Source organism: Callospermophilus lateralis, chromosome 4 (genome assembly GCF_048772815.1).
Source record: "Callospermophilus lateralis isolate mCalLat2 chromosome 4, mCalLat2.hap1, whole genome shotgun sequence".
In the NCBI taxonomy this organism is placed as follows: Eukaryota; Metazoa; Chordata; class Mammalia; order Rodentia; family Sciuridae; genus Callospermophilus; species Callospermophilus lateralis.
The window spans coordinates 13,993,549-14,011,661 of NC_135308.1; the positions used below are offsets into that span (position 1 = coordinate 13,993,549).

Below are 18,113 nucleotides of genomic sequence, written 5' to 3' on the forward strand. Positions count from 1 at the left end.
AGGTTTAGGCGTTTAGGGATGGAAACTGTAGACGGGTACTTTAGAGAGGACGTAGGGCTCGATTTTGTGTTGTGGGAAAGGGTAGGTGAACAAAAGGCATTAAGTTTAGACGAGAAAAGAGGGTTGGAAAAGACATCAAAGAAGGTGTGGCAGCAGTTGCTTCTGTCTAGTTGAATGGAAGGATTCCACTGCGGTGTTTGTAGCTGGGTTGGTGAAGTTTGTCGCCATGGTTGACTGGAATAGTTTTCTGATGAAATGATAAAGGCCTGTTACATTTTTCTTTTGATATTGGGGTTTGAACCGGGGTCGCCGTACCATTGAGCTAGGTCCCCAGCTCTTTTGAGACAGGGTCCTGCTGAGTTGCAGACTGCTCTAGACCTTATCCTCTTGCGTGTTTCCCAAGTGCTGGGATAGCAGGCATCTTCCACCACACCTGGCTGCCCAGTTACTTTGAAAAATGGTTTCATTTCCATTATCTTAGTTGGTACTCTCATTTTCCAGTTGAAATAATTCAGCTTGAATTTTCGGTCAAAATTCTCTTACCCCTTTACTAGCTGTGGTGATTACTTATCAGTATCTCTTTAAGCTTTACATAGGCCAAACACACTATCCGCTGGTCAGTTTTTATCCAGTGAGCTTGGTTTCCCTCTGGACCTTGAATTCTGATGTCTAACTTGATAAATTTGTGAAACAGTAATAAGAGTCTAGGAGATTCCTCACTTGTCATTCTTCACTCCTTTGCAACCCAATAATGAGATAGGCTATATTGATACTGTGTGCTTAAGTGCATCATGAATTGTCTTCATGGATCTCGAAAGTATAATTGTGTAAGGCGCTATAAGATCTGTTCACTGTTTATTTTGGGGGGGGGGATAAGAGGTGCTGGGGATTGAACCAAGACCTGGCACATACTAAGCACATACTCTATCATTGAAGTATACTCCTAGCCCTATTTTATTTATTTATTTTTCTTTTTTCTTAGAGAGAGAGAGAGAGAGAGAGAGAGAGAGAGAGAGAATGAGAATGAGAGAGAATTTTATTATTTATTTTTAGTTCTCGGCAGATACAACATCTTTGTATGTGGTGCTGAGGATAGAACCCGGGCGGCACGCATGCCAGGCGAGCGCGCTACCTTATGAGCCACATCCCCAGCCTGCCCTATTTTATTTAGAGGCAGGGTTTCACTGAGTTGCTTAGTGCCTGCTGTTGCTGACACTGGCTTTGAACTTCTGTTCCTCCTCCCGTCTCAGCCTCTGGAGCGTACATCGCCTGTTGACTGTATTTTAAACCTAGTTTGAACTATCATGGATCTTACACCTAAGAGTGGAAATAAATTTGCTTTGCAGATGACATTTTCTGTTTTGAGTTTCCTTTTCCACTGCTGACAATCAGAAAATTATTTATAGACGCTCAGTATTTGACAAATGAACACATCATAAAGGACAAACATTAAATTTTCCCAAGAACTATGTTCTGAGGAAGGGGAGTACTTTCCAAACTTGATTCCATCCTCTACCCTGATGGTCTCATGTCCAATTGTCTGATAGCTGCTTCCTCTAGTTGATCCACTGGTTCTGAAAACACTAAAGTGGCTAACAACCACTGAATTCAGAGTATCTAAGGCACCCAAGGTAAAGGTAATGGATTCAGAAAACAGCTAAAGGCAAGAACCCCTCTAGACATTATCTAGCATCTAATTAACAGTTGCATAATTATGGCTGACAAATAATTTTTATTCTTTTAAATTTCCCTGTGACTATATTCTTCTGCTTTGACACTTGAGATGTCAACATTGGATGTCAGCTTAGGTTTCTAGATATAACCAAAAATTTTGTATGAGGACAGGGTTGACTGGTGGCAAGTAGGACATGGGGGGTGGTGTTTTGGACCTGTATTTATCATTCTTATCCCATTACCATGGATATTTTATCTGTGTACCTGGATGAAATTTCATAGGGTACTTCAACACTTTTTCACTTCCAGGTAAAAAAATCCTTAATAAACCCATGTTTTGGAGAATGAAAAAATTTTCTTAGTTGTCATCATAAAGTTAGATCTTCTGAGTCCTTACTTCCTAAAATTTTAAAAACTAAAAAATGTGAACCTGAGCCTTATTTGTTTTCAGTACTTAAGATTGGACCCAGAAGTTCTTTACCACTGAGCTACATCTACAGCCACCCCCCACTTTTTTTTTTTTTTTTTTTTTTTTTTGAAACAGGGTCTAAGTTGCTGAGACTGATCTTCAATTTGCAATCCTCCTGCCTCAAGTCTCTGGAGTCCCTGGGATTAGAGGCATCTGCTGCCATACTTGTGGTTGGGATTTCTGGCATACACCACAGTGCCCAGCCTCCCTTCTTTTGATTAATACTTTAGTGGGAAAAGAAAACCAGTGCACACACACAAAACAGTTAATAATTGACAGTAAAGAATTTGTTGTGGGCTGGGGATGTGGCTCAAGCCCGGCATGCACGGGGCCCTGGGTTCGATCCTCAACACCACATAAAAATAAAGATGATGTGTCTACAGAAAACTAAAAAATAAATATTAAAAAATTCTCTCTTAAAAAAAAAATTTGTTGTTTTAACACAGCCACATCAATGTTTATAGCTGCACAATTCACAATAGCTCAACTGTGGAACCAACCTAGATGCCCTTCACTGGTTAAATGGATTAAAAAAAATGTGGCATATATACACAATGGAATATTACTCAGCAATAAAAGAGAATAAAATCATGGCATGTGCAGGTAAATGGATGGTGTTGGAGAAGATAATGCTAAGGGAAGTTAGCCAATCCCCCCAAAACAAATGCCGAATGTTTTCTCTGATATAAGGGAGGGGGAGCATGGGAGGAATAGACGAACTCTATACAGGGCAGAGGGGTGGGAAGGGAAGGGAGGGGGCAGGGGGTTAGCAAAAATGGTGGAATGTGATGGATATCATTATCCAAAGTACATGTATGAAGACACAAATTGGCATGAACATATTTTATATACAGAGAGATGAAAAACTATGCTCTATGTGTAGTGAGAATTGTAATTCATTCTGCTGTCATTTATTTTTTAAAAATCAATTAAAAAATTTTAAAAAATAAAAGAATTTGTTGTTTCAGGGTAAGGTACAGTTTGTTTCAGGAAAAAGTACCTTGTAATCATCTAGAGACTCCTACATAAATTCATTTTTTGACTGAATAAAACCACATGATTTCTAGAGAAACTGGAACTTAAGATTTAACTTGGCTTTTATTAGGTTGAATTATATGAAGTTAATAATCATGTTTTACCAAAAAAGGCTACCGGCAGGGGGGTACCTGCTCTTATAATTGGCAATTAGGAGAGAACAGTCCCTTGGCCATGTACTCAGCCTGTCCTGATGAGACCACCATGCCTGATGAGTTTCTTGTCTCAAATTATTTTTGTGGAAGGGAAGGAAGAGGGCTCTGGGATTTTGCAGATGGATAGGCAGGTCAAGATAGTTGGGGAAAAGGGGACTCTTTTTCAAGTACCTGTGAGAAAGTTGTTACTGTTTTGTCTTCAGAATTAGAATTCTAAGTCCCTGGAGCACGGGAGAATTTTGCTTAATAATGGAACTTCACCACTCACTATTTTATCTCTCTGCTAGGCTTACAGATGCTAATATCAGTCAATTCTATTTGCCTTTTTTGGTGGCACTGGGGATTGAACACAGGGGTCCTCTACCACTGAGCTACATTCTCAGTCCTTTTTTTGTCTTTGTGAGATGGGGTCTTGCTAAGTTGCTGAGACTGTCTCTGAATTTGTAGATCTTCCCATCTTAGCCTCTAGAGTTGCCAGGATCACAGATCTTGTGCCATTAGAATACAATTTTTTTTTGCCTTCAAAACAAAACTGAGGTTATACCTATTCAAAGAAGGCTGAAACAGCACAAAAATGAGTATTTAAGTCAGACAAGATGGCACTCTTGAACCTATGAATCATTGGATATTATTTTGAGAGAGAGAGAGAGAGAGAGAGAGAGAGAGAGAGAGAGAATTTTTTAATATTTATTTTTAGTTTTCGGTGGACACAACATCTTTGTTTTGTATGTGTTGCTGAGGATCGAACCTGGGCCACAGGCATGACAGGCGAGCGCGCTACCGCTTGAGCCACATCCCTAGCCCCTCACTGGATATTATTAACCTGCAGTAAGGTACACACCTGCTTTTCAGTGTTTTTGGTAATGAAGCTCCAGCATACTTAGGTACTGTGCAGCTCTGGAATTAGGAGTTCACATTTCATTAGTGTTCTTCATTTGCTAAATCTGGCCCATAAGGTCTGGAAGTATTCAGGGGATAGCATTTGCCTTTGAACTTGTCAGGATCTACTGAATAAAGCCCAGCCCACACCAGAAGAGCAGATGTCAAGACACTAACAAAGCTGGGCTTTCTTCAATTACTGCTTGTCTGAGGGTGGCCACGTTAATACCATGCTAGTAAAGAGGTGGCTTCATTCAGCTGTGGACAACATATGCTATCCCCAATGCACGTCAGCCGAACCAATCATACTTTGAAAACGAAGTTGAGTGAGACTTAGTCCAATGCTTTTTTTTTTGTATTTTGAGACACAGTTTTACTAAGTTGCCCAAGCTAGCCTTGAACTTACTATCCTCCTGCCTTAGCCTCCTGAGTCACTGGGATTATAGGTGTGGCCACCACTTGCATTTACTCCACAAGAAACAAGTTAATTTTTAAGGCTGAGAGGCCCCTGTTGCTCACTGGCTTTTAAGAATGCATGTTTCAAATAGCTTTATGTTTAGTGAGACACGTTCCTGAACACACACTAGACTTGATTGCTGAAACCAGGTCAGTAGAAACCATTGAAGTTTATTGGCGGTCACAATGCTTACACTGTATGCAGCAAACACCCTTACAAGTCTATCCGCAACCTGATCACGCAAGAAAGGAGTCACCACACAGTCGCCAGAGGAAAAGGAAAAAAAAAAAAAAAAAAAAAAAAATCAACAGGCTTGTTTCTGGGGGTAGAGGAGAGAAATTAAAACAAAACCTAATTGATGAGTGTCCCATGGGCAAGAGCTGAACTAGAGATGTGAACAACTAGCAGCAATAATTGTGGAAAAAGTACAAGGCAAATAGCTTTCTCCATTAATTTTCCTCTGTAGGTTAATTTTTTATATTCAAAACATTTATTATGGTTTTCATTTTATAAAAATGTATATTTTCAAGGGGTGGGAAAATGTTAAATACTTCATGCTAGGTAGACCTTGTTATTAAGAACCCCTCCCCTGTCGTAACTTCCTCCAGTACATACATTCACGAGTGCAGGGTACATACATAAATATCCACACACACACACCCACACACACTGCCTCGAGGGCTGGGGAAGACAAAGTTATGGCCACACACAGTCAGGCCTCTGGCGGACTCACCCAAATTGCTCAACCAGAGAGCAACTGGCTCATTTACTTCTCTATGGTCTCTCCTTTATACAGAGACCAAGAACCCTAAAACACATAGTTAAATCCAACTTTTAAAAGCAAGAGGCATCTGTCTGAGGATGAGGGTAAGCAAAGTGGGAGAAAGGATGGTGATAAGAACACCAAACACTTTTAGCTGGAGTTATTTGTCACTGCAAGAGGTCAGGGGACCTAGGGCAGCATCCACAGTTAAACGGGAAGGACAGTGTTCTGGCATGGCTTAGAGTTCCTAATAACAAGGGTTAATACAGCAACAGGAAGTGATCATTTCTGGGATAAGGAAAGGGCAATAAGAAAAAATATACATTTGGAATTTTTACTTTTTTTTTTTGCCTCTCTACACTGTGTCACTAAATATATCTCTGCACTTTCACACATCCTTGTCCAGTAAAGCTTCAGGCCACCAGAATACACATTTTCTTCACTCGCATACATAACCCCTCACATCAGCATTGGTGCACTAGACTCTGTAAAAATTTTTCAGTCACACTTTTTGTTTTTAAACTTGAGTCAATATAAACCTTGTTCAAAATGTTATGAAAAAATGTACATGTTTATACAAGGCAGGTTGTGGCAGGACACTGGGGGTTCTCCCCCATTGGGTGGCCCCAGCAGGAAGGGGCTGGAGTCTCAGATGTTTGTGTCTCTGTTTCCTCCCACCACCCTTCCCACCCAGTTGCCCAGGAACCAGCAGCGCCCTGCCCACTAGTGAGTGCACACACACCCTATTCCCTGGGGAAGTAGCTAGTTGACCTTTGCCATTTTCCCCACACCCCTGGAGGAAGGAGCCAGGGATCAGCCAGGCCCTTTCCCTTGTAATTGTTTGCCCCTCTGGGCCACACCAAAGGGATGCTGCTCTGTACAAGTAGAGTCCAAGGAGGTGTCAGCTCATCATATCATTGCTATTCACGCCGTAAGTGGAATTCTTCATCGAGTCGTTGACTTCCCGACGGAATGCTGACAGGTTCTGGGTGAACCTGAAGAAAGGATGCATGTGGGTTGGGGGAGGGTGGTAGGGAAAAGTTTTTGCTTAAAAATACATACATATATGTATATATATGACAGACAGACATCAGAGAAGTGGCTACTGAGAAGAAAAACAAAGGAATAGACAGATGGGTTCTAGTTCTAGGTCAGTTAATCTCACTGTTAAAACTATAAGGGAAAGCTGGCCAAGTTTTGCCCCACTTTCTACCTGGCAATTTCATAGCAAGCTAGAGGTGGTCAAATCCGGGGACCTGAAATTCAGCATGACAGTATAAAAGGAGTATCAATCACAGGGGTGGTAAGTAACCCCTCACAAAGAGAGGGTGGTAAGAGGATGAAGCTATCTCATCTCTTAATTAATGCCAAGAGATCAGTGATACGGAGCTGGTGTTTCCACTATGGCATGTTAGCCACATCTGTGGCCTGTGCGACTTAGAACTGAATCAAATAGAATTTAAAATTCAGTTTTCCAGTCAGATTTTAGTTAATTTTAAATTAAAATACCTTAACTAGAATTAAATAAAAATGAATTAAAAAACCCAGATATTCAGTTCAGCTACTAGAAAACATCTAAGTATGTTTGGAACAACCTGGATATGGGAATCTACTTTGTCAACAATAAATTTATGAAATCTAAATAGAGATCAAGGATGACTGATGAAAATTTAGCTTCTGAACTGAGGTGTGCCAGTAAGTATAAAATACATGGAATTTAAGATAGTACAATAAAATGAATGTTAAGACTCAATTGTAAAGTATTGATTATATATTGACATATTTTAGATAAACTGGGTTACATAAAATATTAAATTGAATTTTGCTTGTTTCTTTTGACTCTTTAAAAATGTGGCTACTAAGAAATTTAAAATTATATATGTGGCGTGCTTTCTATTGGACAGCGTTGGTTTAGATGGGCTTCAAATACAGAGAATGGCCCTTGTTTCAATGATTTAAAATTTAACAGCTGCCCAGGTTTTCTTGGCAGGGTCCTCTGTGCTTACCTGTCTCTATTTTTTGTTAGAAGATTCCGCTCAATGCCTTCCATCAGGTTTTCAAAACACAGATGCATGGCTTGTTGCTTCTCTGGTGGCTGGCTGTTGACGATACTGTTCCTTAGGTCAGAAAAATACTGTGGGCAAGGAGTGAAACAGAAGGTAAGGGAAGATGGGGAAAAAGCAGATTAGCCTTCTGTTCACCTACAGAGTGGTGGAATAATGTTTTTAAAGAAGGAATGGAATACACTACCTACTAAAACTGGATACTTTTTTAAAAAATATTTTTTTAGTTGACAATGTATGCCTATTTTATTTATTTATATGTGGTGCCAAGAATCGAACCCAGTGACTCAACAACATGCTAAGCAAGCGCTCTACCACTGGGCCACCACTCCAGCCCCTGGATACTTTTTTTTTTTAAATTCAGGATATCCTACTTAGAAAAATCATTAGTATTTTTTATTTGTGTGTGTGTGTGTGTGTGTGATAATGGCGAGGGAACACTCTACTAGTGAGCTACACCCTCTTCTTTTTTCTTAAAATTCTGATAGAAAGGGCCCTGCTAAGTTGCCCAGGTTGGCCTTGAGCTTGTGATCCTCCTGCCTAAGCCTCCTGGGCAGGTGGGATTACAGGAGTGTGCACAAGTAAAAATCAGGAATTTTAAATTTCTAAAGTACCTTAAGCTGTTTTCTTTTATAGAAATCAAGACCTATTTATTTATGGTGGAACTGGAACTAGAATTTGGGTTATCAAGTGCTGTGATATCCAGGTACATTCTTCCTTTAAAGGAGTCCTCTTACTAGTTAGAGGAAATGAATTTTACCCTTTGAACTGCCACATGGACTACTTCTATCAGGCAAACAGGAATAGGGTATGCTCAGTAAATGGCCCAAATTCCCTGTTTTGTCATACTTCTGGGATATTTCTATTAGCCTTTATTTATTTTTATTTTTTTGCCGTACTAGAGAATTGAACCTAGAGTCTCATGCATGCTAGGCAAGTGTTCTACCACTGAGCTATATTCCCAGCCCCTTCTTTTGAGATGGGGTATCACTAAGTTGCCTAGACTGGTCTTAAACTTGTGATCCTCCTTAATCTCCTGAGTAGCTGAGACTGCAGGCATACACCACCATGCCTGCTTTCTATAAGCCTTTCTCATAGTGCCTGGGACAGCCAATGTATGTTACCATTGCCTCTGCCATTAGGAAGCTGGCTTTCCTACCTTTTCATTAAGTAGTATCAAGCCAAGCAGAGGTCGAGACATAGACCACTGATTCCTACAGTCTTCAAAGATGATGATGTTCAGCACCGTGGACAGCATCTGAAAATGGAAAATCAGGCAGTGACCTAGTATGTGGCTACCCAAAATATGTTGATAGATCCCAAATAGAGGAGGGTATTAGGAAAAGCTTTTTCTATGTAGGGTAAACCAGACAAATATTTTGTGCCTCTTAATTTCAGTCTTATTTCAAGGTAAGTTTTTCTTCATCTAAGATTTCCTGTTCTTTAAACTGACTTGATAATTTCATTTACAAATGGACCTTCCCAGTTTATTTTTGACTTGTGGGGACTGGGATGAAGTCAAGTAAACCAACTACAGTAGGCGAAACCACCTTAGAGTATTGCTTCCAAGGACTGGTCTCAGACAGCTTTTTTGACATTTTGTGGATATGATGGAGTTGTGAATTGTTTCATTGCTATTGAGGAACAGACAATGATGAGAGCGTCTAACACACTATTGGTTTAAATATGAAAAATTCTACTAATCCCAGTTTCTCATCTATTTTAGTATTGTATTGCTGCAGGTTCCTTCAAATCTTGTTTTTGTTAGACAAATAAAATATGGAGACATGTGTGATCTGTGTGGTCAGTTACTTTCTTGTTCTAGCTTTGCAAATGGAAGCATAAGCCAGAAAGAAGGTTGATTACTGCTAACTTACACTCAGTGTTCACCAATGGGTAGCAGTGCATGGGAAGAGGACAGTGCATGAAATAGGATCAAGACAAAGGGTTTGTGCCATTCAGAACAACAATTCAGAACCTGATTTTTTTTAGACTTTCTATATCCAATGATTATTTAGTAAATTCAAAATCCACTATAAATCTTAATTTTGGTTGGGGGGGATACTAGAGATTGAACTCCAGTGCTTTACCACTAAGCTACATCCCCTGCCTAATTTTTATTTTTTGAGACAGGGTCTTGCTAAGTTACTGGCCTCAGACTTGTGAACCTCCTGCCCCAGCCTCCTGAGTTTCTGGGATTACAGGCATGAGCATCCAGCTCCACTGATTTTAAGACATGAATTCTACCTTAGCAGTGTGAAACTGAGAGGTCAATTCATCATCTTGCTTGGCCTCCACTCTCTTCTACTGTAGGACACCTTGTCACTGTTCCTAACCTTTGGCAGCTTCCTTACCTGTTGGATCATCTCTGGATGCTGTTGCATGATGTGCAGAAAGCGGTCACTCTCCTGGTTCAGGGGTGTTGTTCTCTTCTTGGTGCTACGTGACAGCTGCTTGAAGAGGTATGTCACGATGTGGTCCAGGCAAGAGCAGCAGCCTGTGCATACCATGGTGTCTGGAGCCAAGTGGGCAGGGGGAAGAGAGGGATACTGAGCTGTTGAGGGTGACTTGGGCAATAGGGATCACGCTTAACTAGATCCCAGAGAAGTACCCCATTAAGACTGGGCATGAGGTCATTTCAGCCAAAGCCCAACTCAGGATGTCTCCTGTTTACCTCTTACCCCATCATACTATCATACAGCAAGGCCCAACTTCTAAGTCTTTTGGTAGCACATTGGCAAGTACTCTACCACTGAGCTTCAGCCCCAGACTTTTTATTTTTGAGACGGCATTTAGTTAAGTTGCTGAGGCTGGCCTTGAGCTTACAATCTTCCTGCCTTAGTCTCCCACAGATCTGGAATTACCCGTTTGCCACCATACCGAGTCCAATTTCTAAGTTTGATACTGAGTGTATGGTAATAATATTAATTAAATTACTAGCTCAGTGTGTTATGGATATGTGTCTTCTGCTTTGTGAAAAAAATCACAAATAGTTTAGAAAGATGTGTGTGTATTTTTAGATGTTTGTGGAATTTTCTTAAATTTTACTTTCAATTTAAAAAAATTACAACTAGTTTACATTCATCCAGCACTTCATTTGTGCCAAATACTGTGCTGAGTACATTATAGGTATTATCTCTATCCTCTCAAGAACTCTAGGATGTATGTGTTCTATCTTACACACAAGAACAGCACAGTTTGGAGAGGTTGTGAAACTTGCTGAAAAATCATACAGCGCTAGTAACTGAAAACACTGTGATTAGAATCCAACAAGGCTGAGGTGTGGGCCTATGCCGAGTTACCTGGTGTAGAGGGTATGGCATTAAAACCAACTTCATATAGCCAGTAGACATCTACATTTTTTAGAATGGAGTCTATTGTTATCTTTGAAGCATCTTGGGGAAAGCCAGCCTTTGTTGCCCCCCACCCCCGCCACCCCATATACACTAAGGCTTGAGCCTGTGGGTATTCTACCAATGAGCTATAGCCCCAGCCCATTTAATGTCTTACTAAACTGTTGAGGCTACCCTCAAAGTTGCAATCTTCCTGCCTCAGCCTCCCAAGTCACTGGGATTACAGGTGTGCACCATTGTGCCCAACTCATCTGTGAATTTTTACCAAGGCAACATGATAGCACAACCTGTGGACTGAATGCTGACTAGGTGAAGCAAATGGGCTGAATGATAAATACTTCAAAGAGTAAATAAATCTCTGATTCCTGGAGTGCTGAGGTCCCTCTATTTTTTTCTTTTTTTTCAGTACTAGGGATTGAACCCAGAGGCACTGCACCACTAAACTATATCCCCAGTCCTTTTTATTTTAAGGTAGCACTTCACTAAGTTAGTTAGGGCCTCACTAAATTGCTGAGGCTGGCCTTGAACTTGTGATCCTCCTGCATCAGCTTCCCTAGCTGTTGGGATTATAGGTGTGTGACACTGTGTCCAGTGAGGTCCCTCTATTTTTCTTTTTGTTTTTTTTTTAATATTTATTTTTTAGTTGTAGTTGGATACAATACCTTTATTTTACTTATTTATTTTTACATGGTGCTGAGGATTGAACCCAGGGCCTCACATGTGCTAGGCGAGCGCTTTACTGCTGAGCCACAACCCCAGCTCGGTCCCTCTGTTTTTAAGAAGATATAAAATGGCCTTCCAAAGCAAGATCTGACACCTGACTGGACTGTCCTCGATATGGATAAGCTCCTGATGGAAGTAAATGTGTATCATAGAAATGGCCCAGACATACGGATAATTCACAATAGATAATCTAGAAGTCATTCTGTGTACATTTGTAATATAGCTTGATTATTCTGCAGTTGCCTAATATTAAAAAAAAAGTGTTTTATTCTCTAAAAACACACACATGCATATATATACACATATACACAAAAACTTTGAAGAGGTAACATAGAAACAAAACAGTCAATAGGAACTGTATGGACTATGGACTAGGATGGAAAAACTTATGGAGTTTCTACTGCCTTCAGGAAGGAGTCTAAACACACCCTAATATTACTAGAAGGGCCCTTCATGACATTCATTTTTGTACCTACTCAGAATTCAGCCTCACTTCATTCCTAACTCTTCTGCATTACTGTAGCTATCTGGAATTCCTGCCTCCTCCTTGCCAGTAGGGCTCATGGCTAGCAACTTGGGTAACACCTGTGCATATTTGCTATGTATGCTTTTTTTTTGTACTGGGGATTGAATCCAAGGGTGCTCAATCACTGAGCCACATCCCCAGCCCTTATATATTACATATATGTATACATAAAATATATATTTTATGAGACATGGTCTTGCTAAGTTGTTTAGGGCCTCTTTCAGTTACTAGGCTGGCTTTGAACTTGCAATTTTCCTGAGCTGCTGTGATTACAGGTGTGTGCCACTCGCCCAGCCTGGTGGGTGCTTTGCTGTCAAGCCTTCAGCAGGCCTTCCCTGACCACATCTTCTCAAAGCCAGGAGTTTAGGTATTCTTCCTGAGGGCTTGTGGCACACTGCACTCACCTCACTGCAGTGTGTAAGTATAGTAAAAAGGCAGATATCCATTTGTGTGCCTGTTTAATTCACTAGGTACAAAGTTCTTTAAAGATAGGGTCTATATGTTGTTAATTACAGTATCCTTAGTATCTCACACAGTGCCTGGTATTTAGGAAGGGATCAATAAGAACTTGCTGCATGAGAATGTGCTATAACTATCATACTTGGTTGTTAGGGTGTACTTCCTAAAACAATAATCCTTTGAACATTGGGGCAAGATTCTCTCCTTCGGTTAAGTGGTATAAGTCAGCCCACTGTGTTGCTTACCAAGTGCAGTAAGTCCTTCAGAAATGGAAGAGAGAATATACATAATAACATGAGGTTCCAGACTTGCAATAAAGTTCATATGGTCCTGGGTCAGGACTTCCAGTAGTGAATAGTAAGACTGGCTGAGCTTGGGGTAATCCTATGGCAGAAGAGGAAGAAAATCATCCTAGTTAGTGTGGTCTTCAGCATAGAGGAAGCAGACCTTAAATAAAATAGTTTTGTTCCTTTCACTTGGTTAAAAAAAAAAAAAATTTGTTAGCAGAAAGGGGTTAGCTTGTGATTTCTTGGAAATCACACAGTCTTAGGTTAAAAAAAAATGATGAGGGGCAAGATCCTATCAATGAATGAGGCTTAAGGCTTACCAGGAGATCACTGTGGGGAATAGAGAGAAGCAGCTTAATGAAGGTCTGTAGAGCGTTGTCCAGGGCATCGTCTCCATAGAGACGGAAGACTCCAAAATTGACGTAACTCCCACTGAGAGCAGCCTTCAGCATAGAGAAGCAGATAGAGATGCCTTTGAGCTTTAGGGCATAAACTTGATCCTTTGGGACCTCTCCTAGTGTCAGGATGCGATTGCCTGAGTAGACATGTAAGTTAAATATTTAATCAGCCACATTAGAATTAATATTTTTATGCCACCCTGACCCTCCTATTCCAAAGGCATACAAATTCCAGCAGGCCCATGCTAGCAACTGGCACTGTGATACACATGTATAAGGAACAAAGCACCCCTGGGAATGCTATCTTGACTATTTCCAGGGGCCTGTTGCTCTAAAGTACTTACCGTACATTGTTATCATCTTGCTGGTTTCTCGGAAAAGCAAGATGCCATTGGGAGAAGAGACATCAAACTGGAGTCGCTGGGATCTGAGCAGAGAATATACAGGGAAAAAGAGTCAAAAGTGTTCTCTTGGAAAACAGGGGTACATGAGGCTCTTACTGGAGTAGAATATACAGACAACTTTTCCCAAGGTGAGGATAACCAAATTTGCTGAAGATATTTATACAGTAATGTCACTAATCTCCAGAAGCCCAACATATTGTATTCATGTTTCTGCTACTCAAATTGAAAATATTTTTAAGAAACAAACAGAGCTGGGTGGTATCTCAGTGTAGAATGCTTGCCTAGCATATGTGAAGGCCTGAGTTCCATCCTTTGCACTGAAAAAGAAAAGCCAAAAAGCAAACAAGTTGGGTATAGTGGCGCATGCCAGTAATCCCAGCAATTTGGGAGGCTGAGGCAGGAGAATGTCAGTCTGAAGCCAGCTTCAGCAATTTAGTGAGACCCTGTTTCAAAATTAAAAAAGGACTGGGGATGTCGCTCAGTGGTTGAATGCCCCTGGGTTCAATCCCCCAGTACCAAAGAAACAAAAAGAGGCAACATCTAAAATTACTCTTTGATAAATCCCAATTTCACTTAACATATAGCTCCTATTACAGCCCTTCAGACAGTAATTTAATCACCCTTATAGCCTCAGTGGCAATGAAGGGAGGGAGGGGTATATACATTGTTACCATTTTAGAAGAAGAAAAGATACAAAGGGACTTGGATTGCTCCAAAAGAAGCTAGGCAGAAAAGGAAGATTTTTTTCCAACAATTTTGTTTAGAGTTCTTTGTTCATGAGAGCAAAAAACCTCTTCTTTTAACAAATTTCTTTTTTTTTTTTTAATGGGGTGGCGGTGGTGGTGATATTGGGGATTGAACCTAGGAGTGCTCTATCACTGAGTTACACCCCCATCCCCTTTTGAGACAGAGTCTCACTAAGTTGCCCAGGCTGGCCTCAGCCTCCCTAGTAGCTGGGATTTGTCTGCTCTGCTTGTGAGCATCTGACAAAGGTTGGTGAAGTTTCAAATCCAGGAGCCCTTCTTGACTTCCCCTGTCTCCATCAAATCCTTGAAGATCTAGTTCTACAATGTGCCCTGAATCCACCCACTGCCTAAAGGACCTCCCTGTTTCTACTCCTGCTGCAGTGGTCCCCATTCTTTACACAGTAGCAGCTAGAACAACACCTTTAGATGATGTAATCAAGATCATTTTACAACCTTGCTTAAAATGCCCTAGAAGCTTCCCACTGCAATGAGAATCAATGCCAATTCCTCTACTGCTGTGTGGGACACAGGAAACTGGGCCTCTGTCTACTGGTTTGACTCTATCACAGCCTGCCTTGCCAGGCTGTCATCACAATGGCATTTCTCTGTCTCAGATCCCAGCAAACTCTGCCTCTCTTAGTACTCTGCAGTTGTGTTCTCAGTTTAGACCACCCCTTACCCTTGCAGGGCTACCAGAGTCATCTTGTCATTGAGTCTCTAGGAGGCCTTCTTTGAGCTTCCTATTCCTTTCAATTTTTCTTTTTTCCCACAGCACTTAATCACAACCTGAAATTGTCTTCTTTTCATTGCAATTAACAGTGAAGAAAGCAGAGATTCTGCCTAGCACAACAGATAAGGAAGTGGCCCAGCAGACACTGGGTACTCTCAAGTATCTAATGTATAAATAAATAATTCTTTAAAAAATTTTTTTGGGAGGTACTGGGAATTGAACTCAGGGGTACTCTATGACAGCTATATCCCCAGGATCTTTTTAAAATTTTAGTTTGAGGACAAGGTCTTACTAGGTTGACAAGGCTGGCTTTGAACCTGTAATCTTCCTGTTCAGACTCCTGGGTGGCTGGAATTATAGGTGTGCACCGCTACACCCAGTTCTAAGGTAGTTTTGAAAATGAATTCTCTCAGAGTGCCAAAACAGATGTACTTATACCTGAAATTCTAGCAAAGCTAAGGTGCTGGTCTTTCCTTTTTAACCATCCTTAAATTGTCGGGCAAATTTAAAATTTGGTGTTTTGGAAGTATTTCTTACTTTTCAACAAAAGCAAAACCTTATTGATCCCTCTTCAATTTGTCTAAATAAGGACTTTTCTAAAGAAGGTTATTTCATAACCTCAACTATCTCTATTCTGAAATGTGCCAGACGTAACACCATTACCACATTAACTTTTGTATCTGTAGGCAGGGAAATCAGAATCTTGTTTGCCAAACTTCCTTCTCATAAGAATGGAAACCCTGAGACTAACAGGTGACTTATTTCCTGCAGGCGGTATGGCTTTGTGTGGTTGATATTCTTCTTTCAAAGAAAAACAAACCTTTATGGGTTTTCAAGTTTGATAGCAGTGCCATCTTATCTCCCACAGTCTTCCCAAAGCATGAGATTAACAAAATTCTCTCAGGGCTTTCTCAGCTAAAGACTAGCTGTGCCCTTCTGATGTCTTCCACCTGTTTACCTGTTATGAACTAGTTCAGCCATCAGCTTGAGCACAGGTGTGGTGCAGGCTGGGTCATGGTACCAGAGCTCAATGGCCCGCTGGAGAATTGGCATGTAGGATGGGTATCTGTAAATGAGAAGCTGAGGAAGAATTTCTGAATCCAGAAAGATACAGAATTTTAAACAATTTGTCAGCACTAGCCAAGTATAAACTCAAATTATAGTCCTCACTTTCCTGTCTCTTGCTTGCTAACCTGGGAATCATTCTATTTAGAAAATGCTGAAGTGATTTTGTACTCTTTTAGTCTGTAAAGTGTATCTAATGATACACTTTAAATTATACAGTGCTTTTCTTTCTGCAAAGCACAGTGTATTTCATATTGTTATTTATTCTTTACCACTGCTATGATGGGACAGGGGATAAACTATTTCCTTGTCATAATTATTTAAACAGAGGCACACAGATTTGAAATGATCTGTTCAAGATTATGAAGTAAAGTTAGACTTTATAATACTGAAAACTGTTTTTCTTTTCTTCCTTTCATTTTTTTTCAGGGATGGGGAATACATGGAACCATCTCTCTTTTCTGAAAGTAATGGAGTTTACATGCAACAGTTCCACAGGAATTTATATATCTGGGCCCTATAAGAGAAACTGGGAAATGATCTCATTCAAGTCCTAACCTCAGGCAACATTGTGTCATTAGACCACTTTGAAGTAGTAGCTTATAGGACAGACACATGGCAGACCTTATGGGAAACTCCTCATCTTCTTGCCTCACCATGCCCCCCTTGCCAATCCCCCCAACTCCCATAACTCCATCACCAAGTTATGCTCCAGTTGAGGCTTGTATACTATAATTCTAGTTTGAGTTAGGATACATCCATTCAAACAGCATCATGAAGCTGGTCTTGGCATTGAAGGCGAAAGCTATCCCCCTCAGGTCTCTCACTAGGCCAACTAGAGTTCGCTGTAACAGAAGACAAAAATGTAAAAATAGAAGAAAAGCCAAAAATGGGGGATTTCACACACCTTGTAATCAAATTCTTCCCTCTAGTTCAACAAATATTTACTGAATATTTTGAATCACTTTCCTCCATGCTAGAATGAGATCTTTTCACTTGGAAAATGAGTTCTAGAAAGCTTGTTATTGTGTTGAGAATCCTCATATGAAAATCCAAAGTAGGAAATGCTCAAAAATCCAAAACTTTTTTGAGTGATATGAAACAAATGAATTTTGTATTTAGCCTTGGGTCCTATCCCCAAGATATCTCATTATGTGTATGCAAATATTAAAAAAAAAGTAAAAAAATATGAAACACTTCTGGTGTAAGTATTTCAGATAAGGGACATACAAGCTGTACTAAAAAAACAGGATGGCCTGTGGCTCAGTATAGCAAAAATCAAGGCTGATAAGTTTTAAAGATATTAAAATGATAAATTTAAGGGGGAAAAAAAAGCCGTTCCAAAAGAATGGGGTAGGGGGAAAGCCCACAGAAGACAGCTAGGTGGTAGGAAGGCCCATCTTAGGACTCACAAGCATGCACCAAGATGTCAAACCCAATATTCCATCAACAAAATTTCTACTGGGGGTGGGGTGTTCTATCAGCATTAAGATTGCTTTTAAACTCCAACAGTTATCAATATGCTCAAGAAGGTAGAACACATGGGGATCCTCACTCTTTTGGCAAAAATTACCATACTTTTTTGAATAGAGTGCTTTAAGCATATGGTTCTATTTCTGAGCTGATACCAGGAGCTCAATTTTCTAATCTAAAACATGGTCAGTCTAAAAGACTTGTTTCATGGGACATGACAAAGATGTGTCTGATTGCTGTAGTCCATTGTCAAGGAGATTCTTGTGGGTAATTTTTACTTGCTTTTAATGGAACTAATATGATGGGAAAAGACTGATCCCCCTTAGTTAAGTCCTTGATACTGGTTAATACTGTAGCCTAAGTCACCAATATGTTCCACACTTACCCTCATCTTTTAGAATTGTACTCATCAGACCCCAAAAACACAAGGGCAAAGGGTAGAGAGTTGGACAAA

At 40.3% G+C, this 18,113-nt stretch overlaps 1 protein-coding gene across 1 annotated transcript in view; it reads right to left on the minus strand.

Moving 5' to 3' along the window:
- Window positions 1-4,819: 4,819 nt before the first annotated feature.
- Xpo7 (exportin 7) overlaps window positions 4,820-18,113 on the minus strand; it is an 83,009-nt gene continuing 69,715 nt past the window's right edge. Inside the window, exons 20-28 of the mRNA XM_076853616.1 lie at window positions 16,943-17,031; window positions 16,080-16,187; window positions 13,586-13,668; window positions 13,164-13,378; window positions 12,802-12,940; window positions 9,850-10,010; window positions 8,655-8,753; window positions 7,439-7,566; window positions 4,820-6,427 (exon numbers count right to left, since the gene is read on the minus strand). Of these exons, the coding sequence (XP_076709731.1) occupies window positions 6,334-6,427; window positions 7,439-7,566; window positions 8,655-8,753; window positions 9,850-10,010; window positions 12,802-12,940; window positions 13,164-13,378; window positions 13,586-13,668; window positions 16,080-16,187; window positions 16,943-17,031 (1,116 nt within the window). The 3' untranslated portion in view covers window positions 4,820-6,333. The remainder of the gene's footprint in view (window positions 6,428-7,438; window positions 7,567-8,654; window positions 8,754-9,849; window positions 10,011-12,801; window positions 12,941-13,163; window positions 13,379-13,585; window positions 13,669-16,079; window positions 16,188-16,942; window positions 17,032-18,113) is intronic.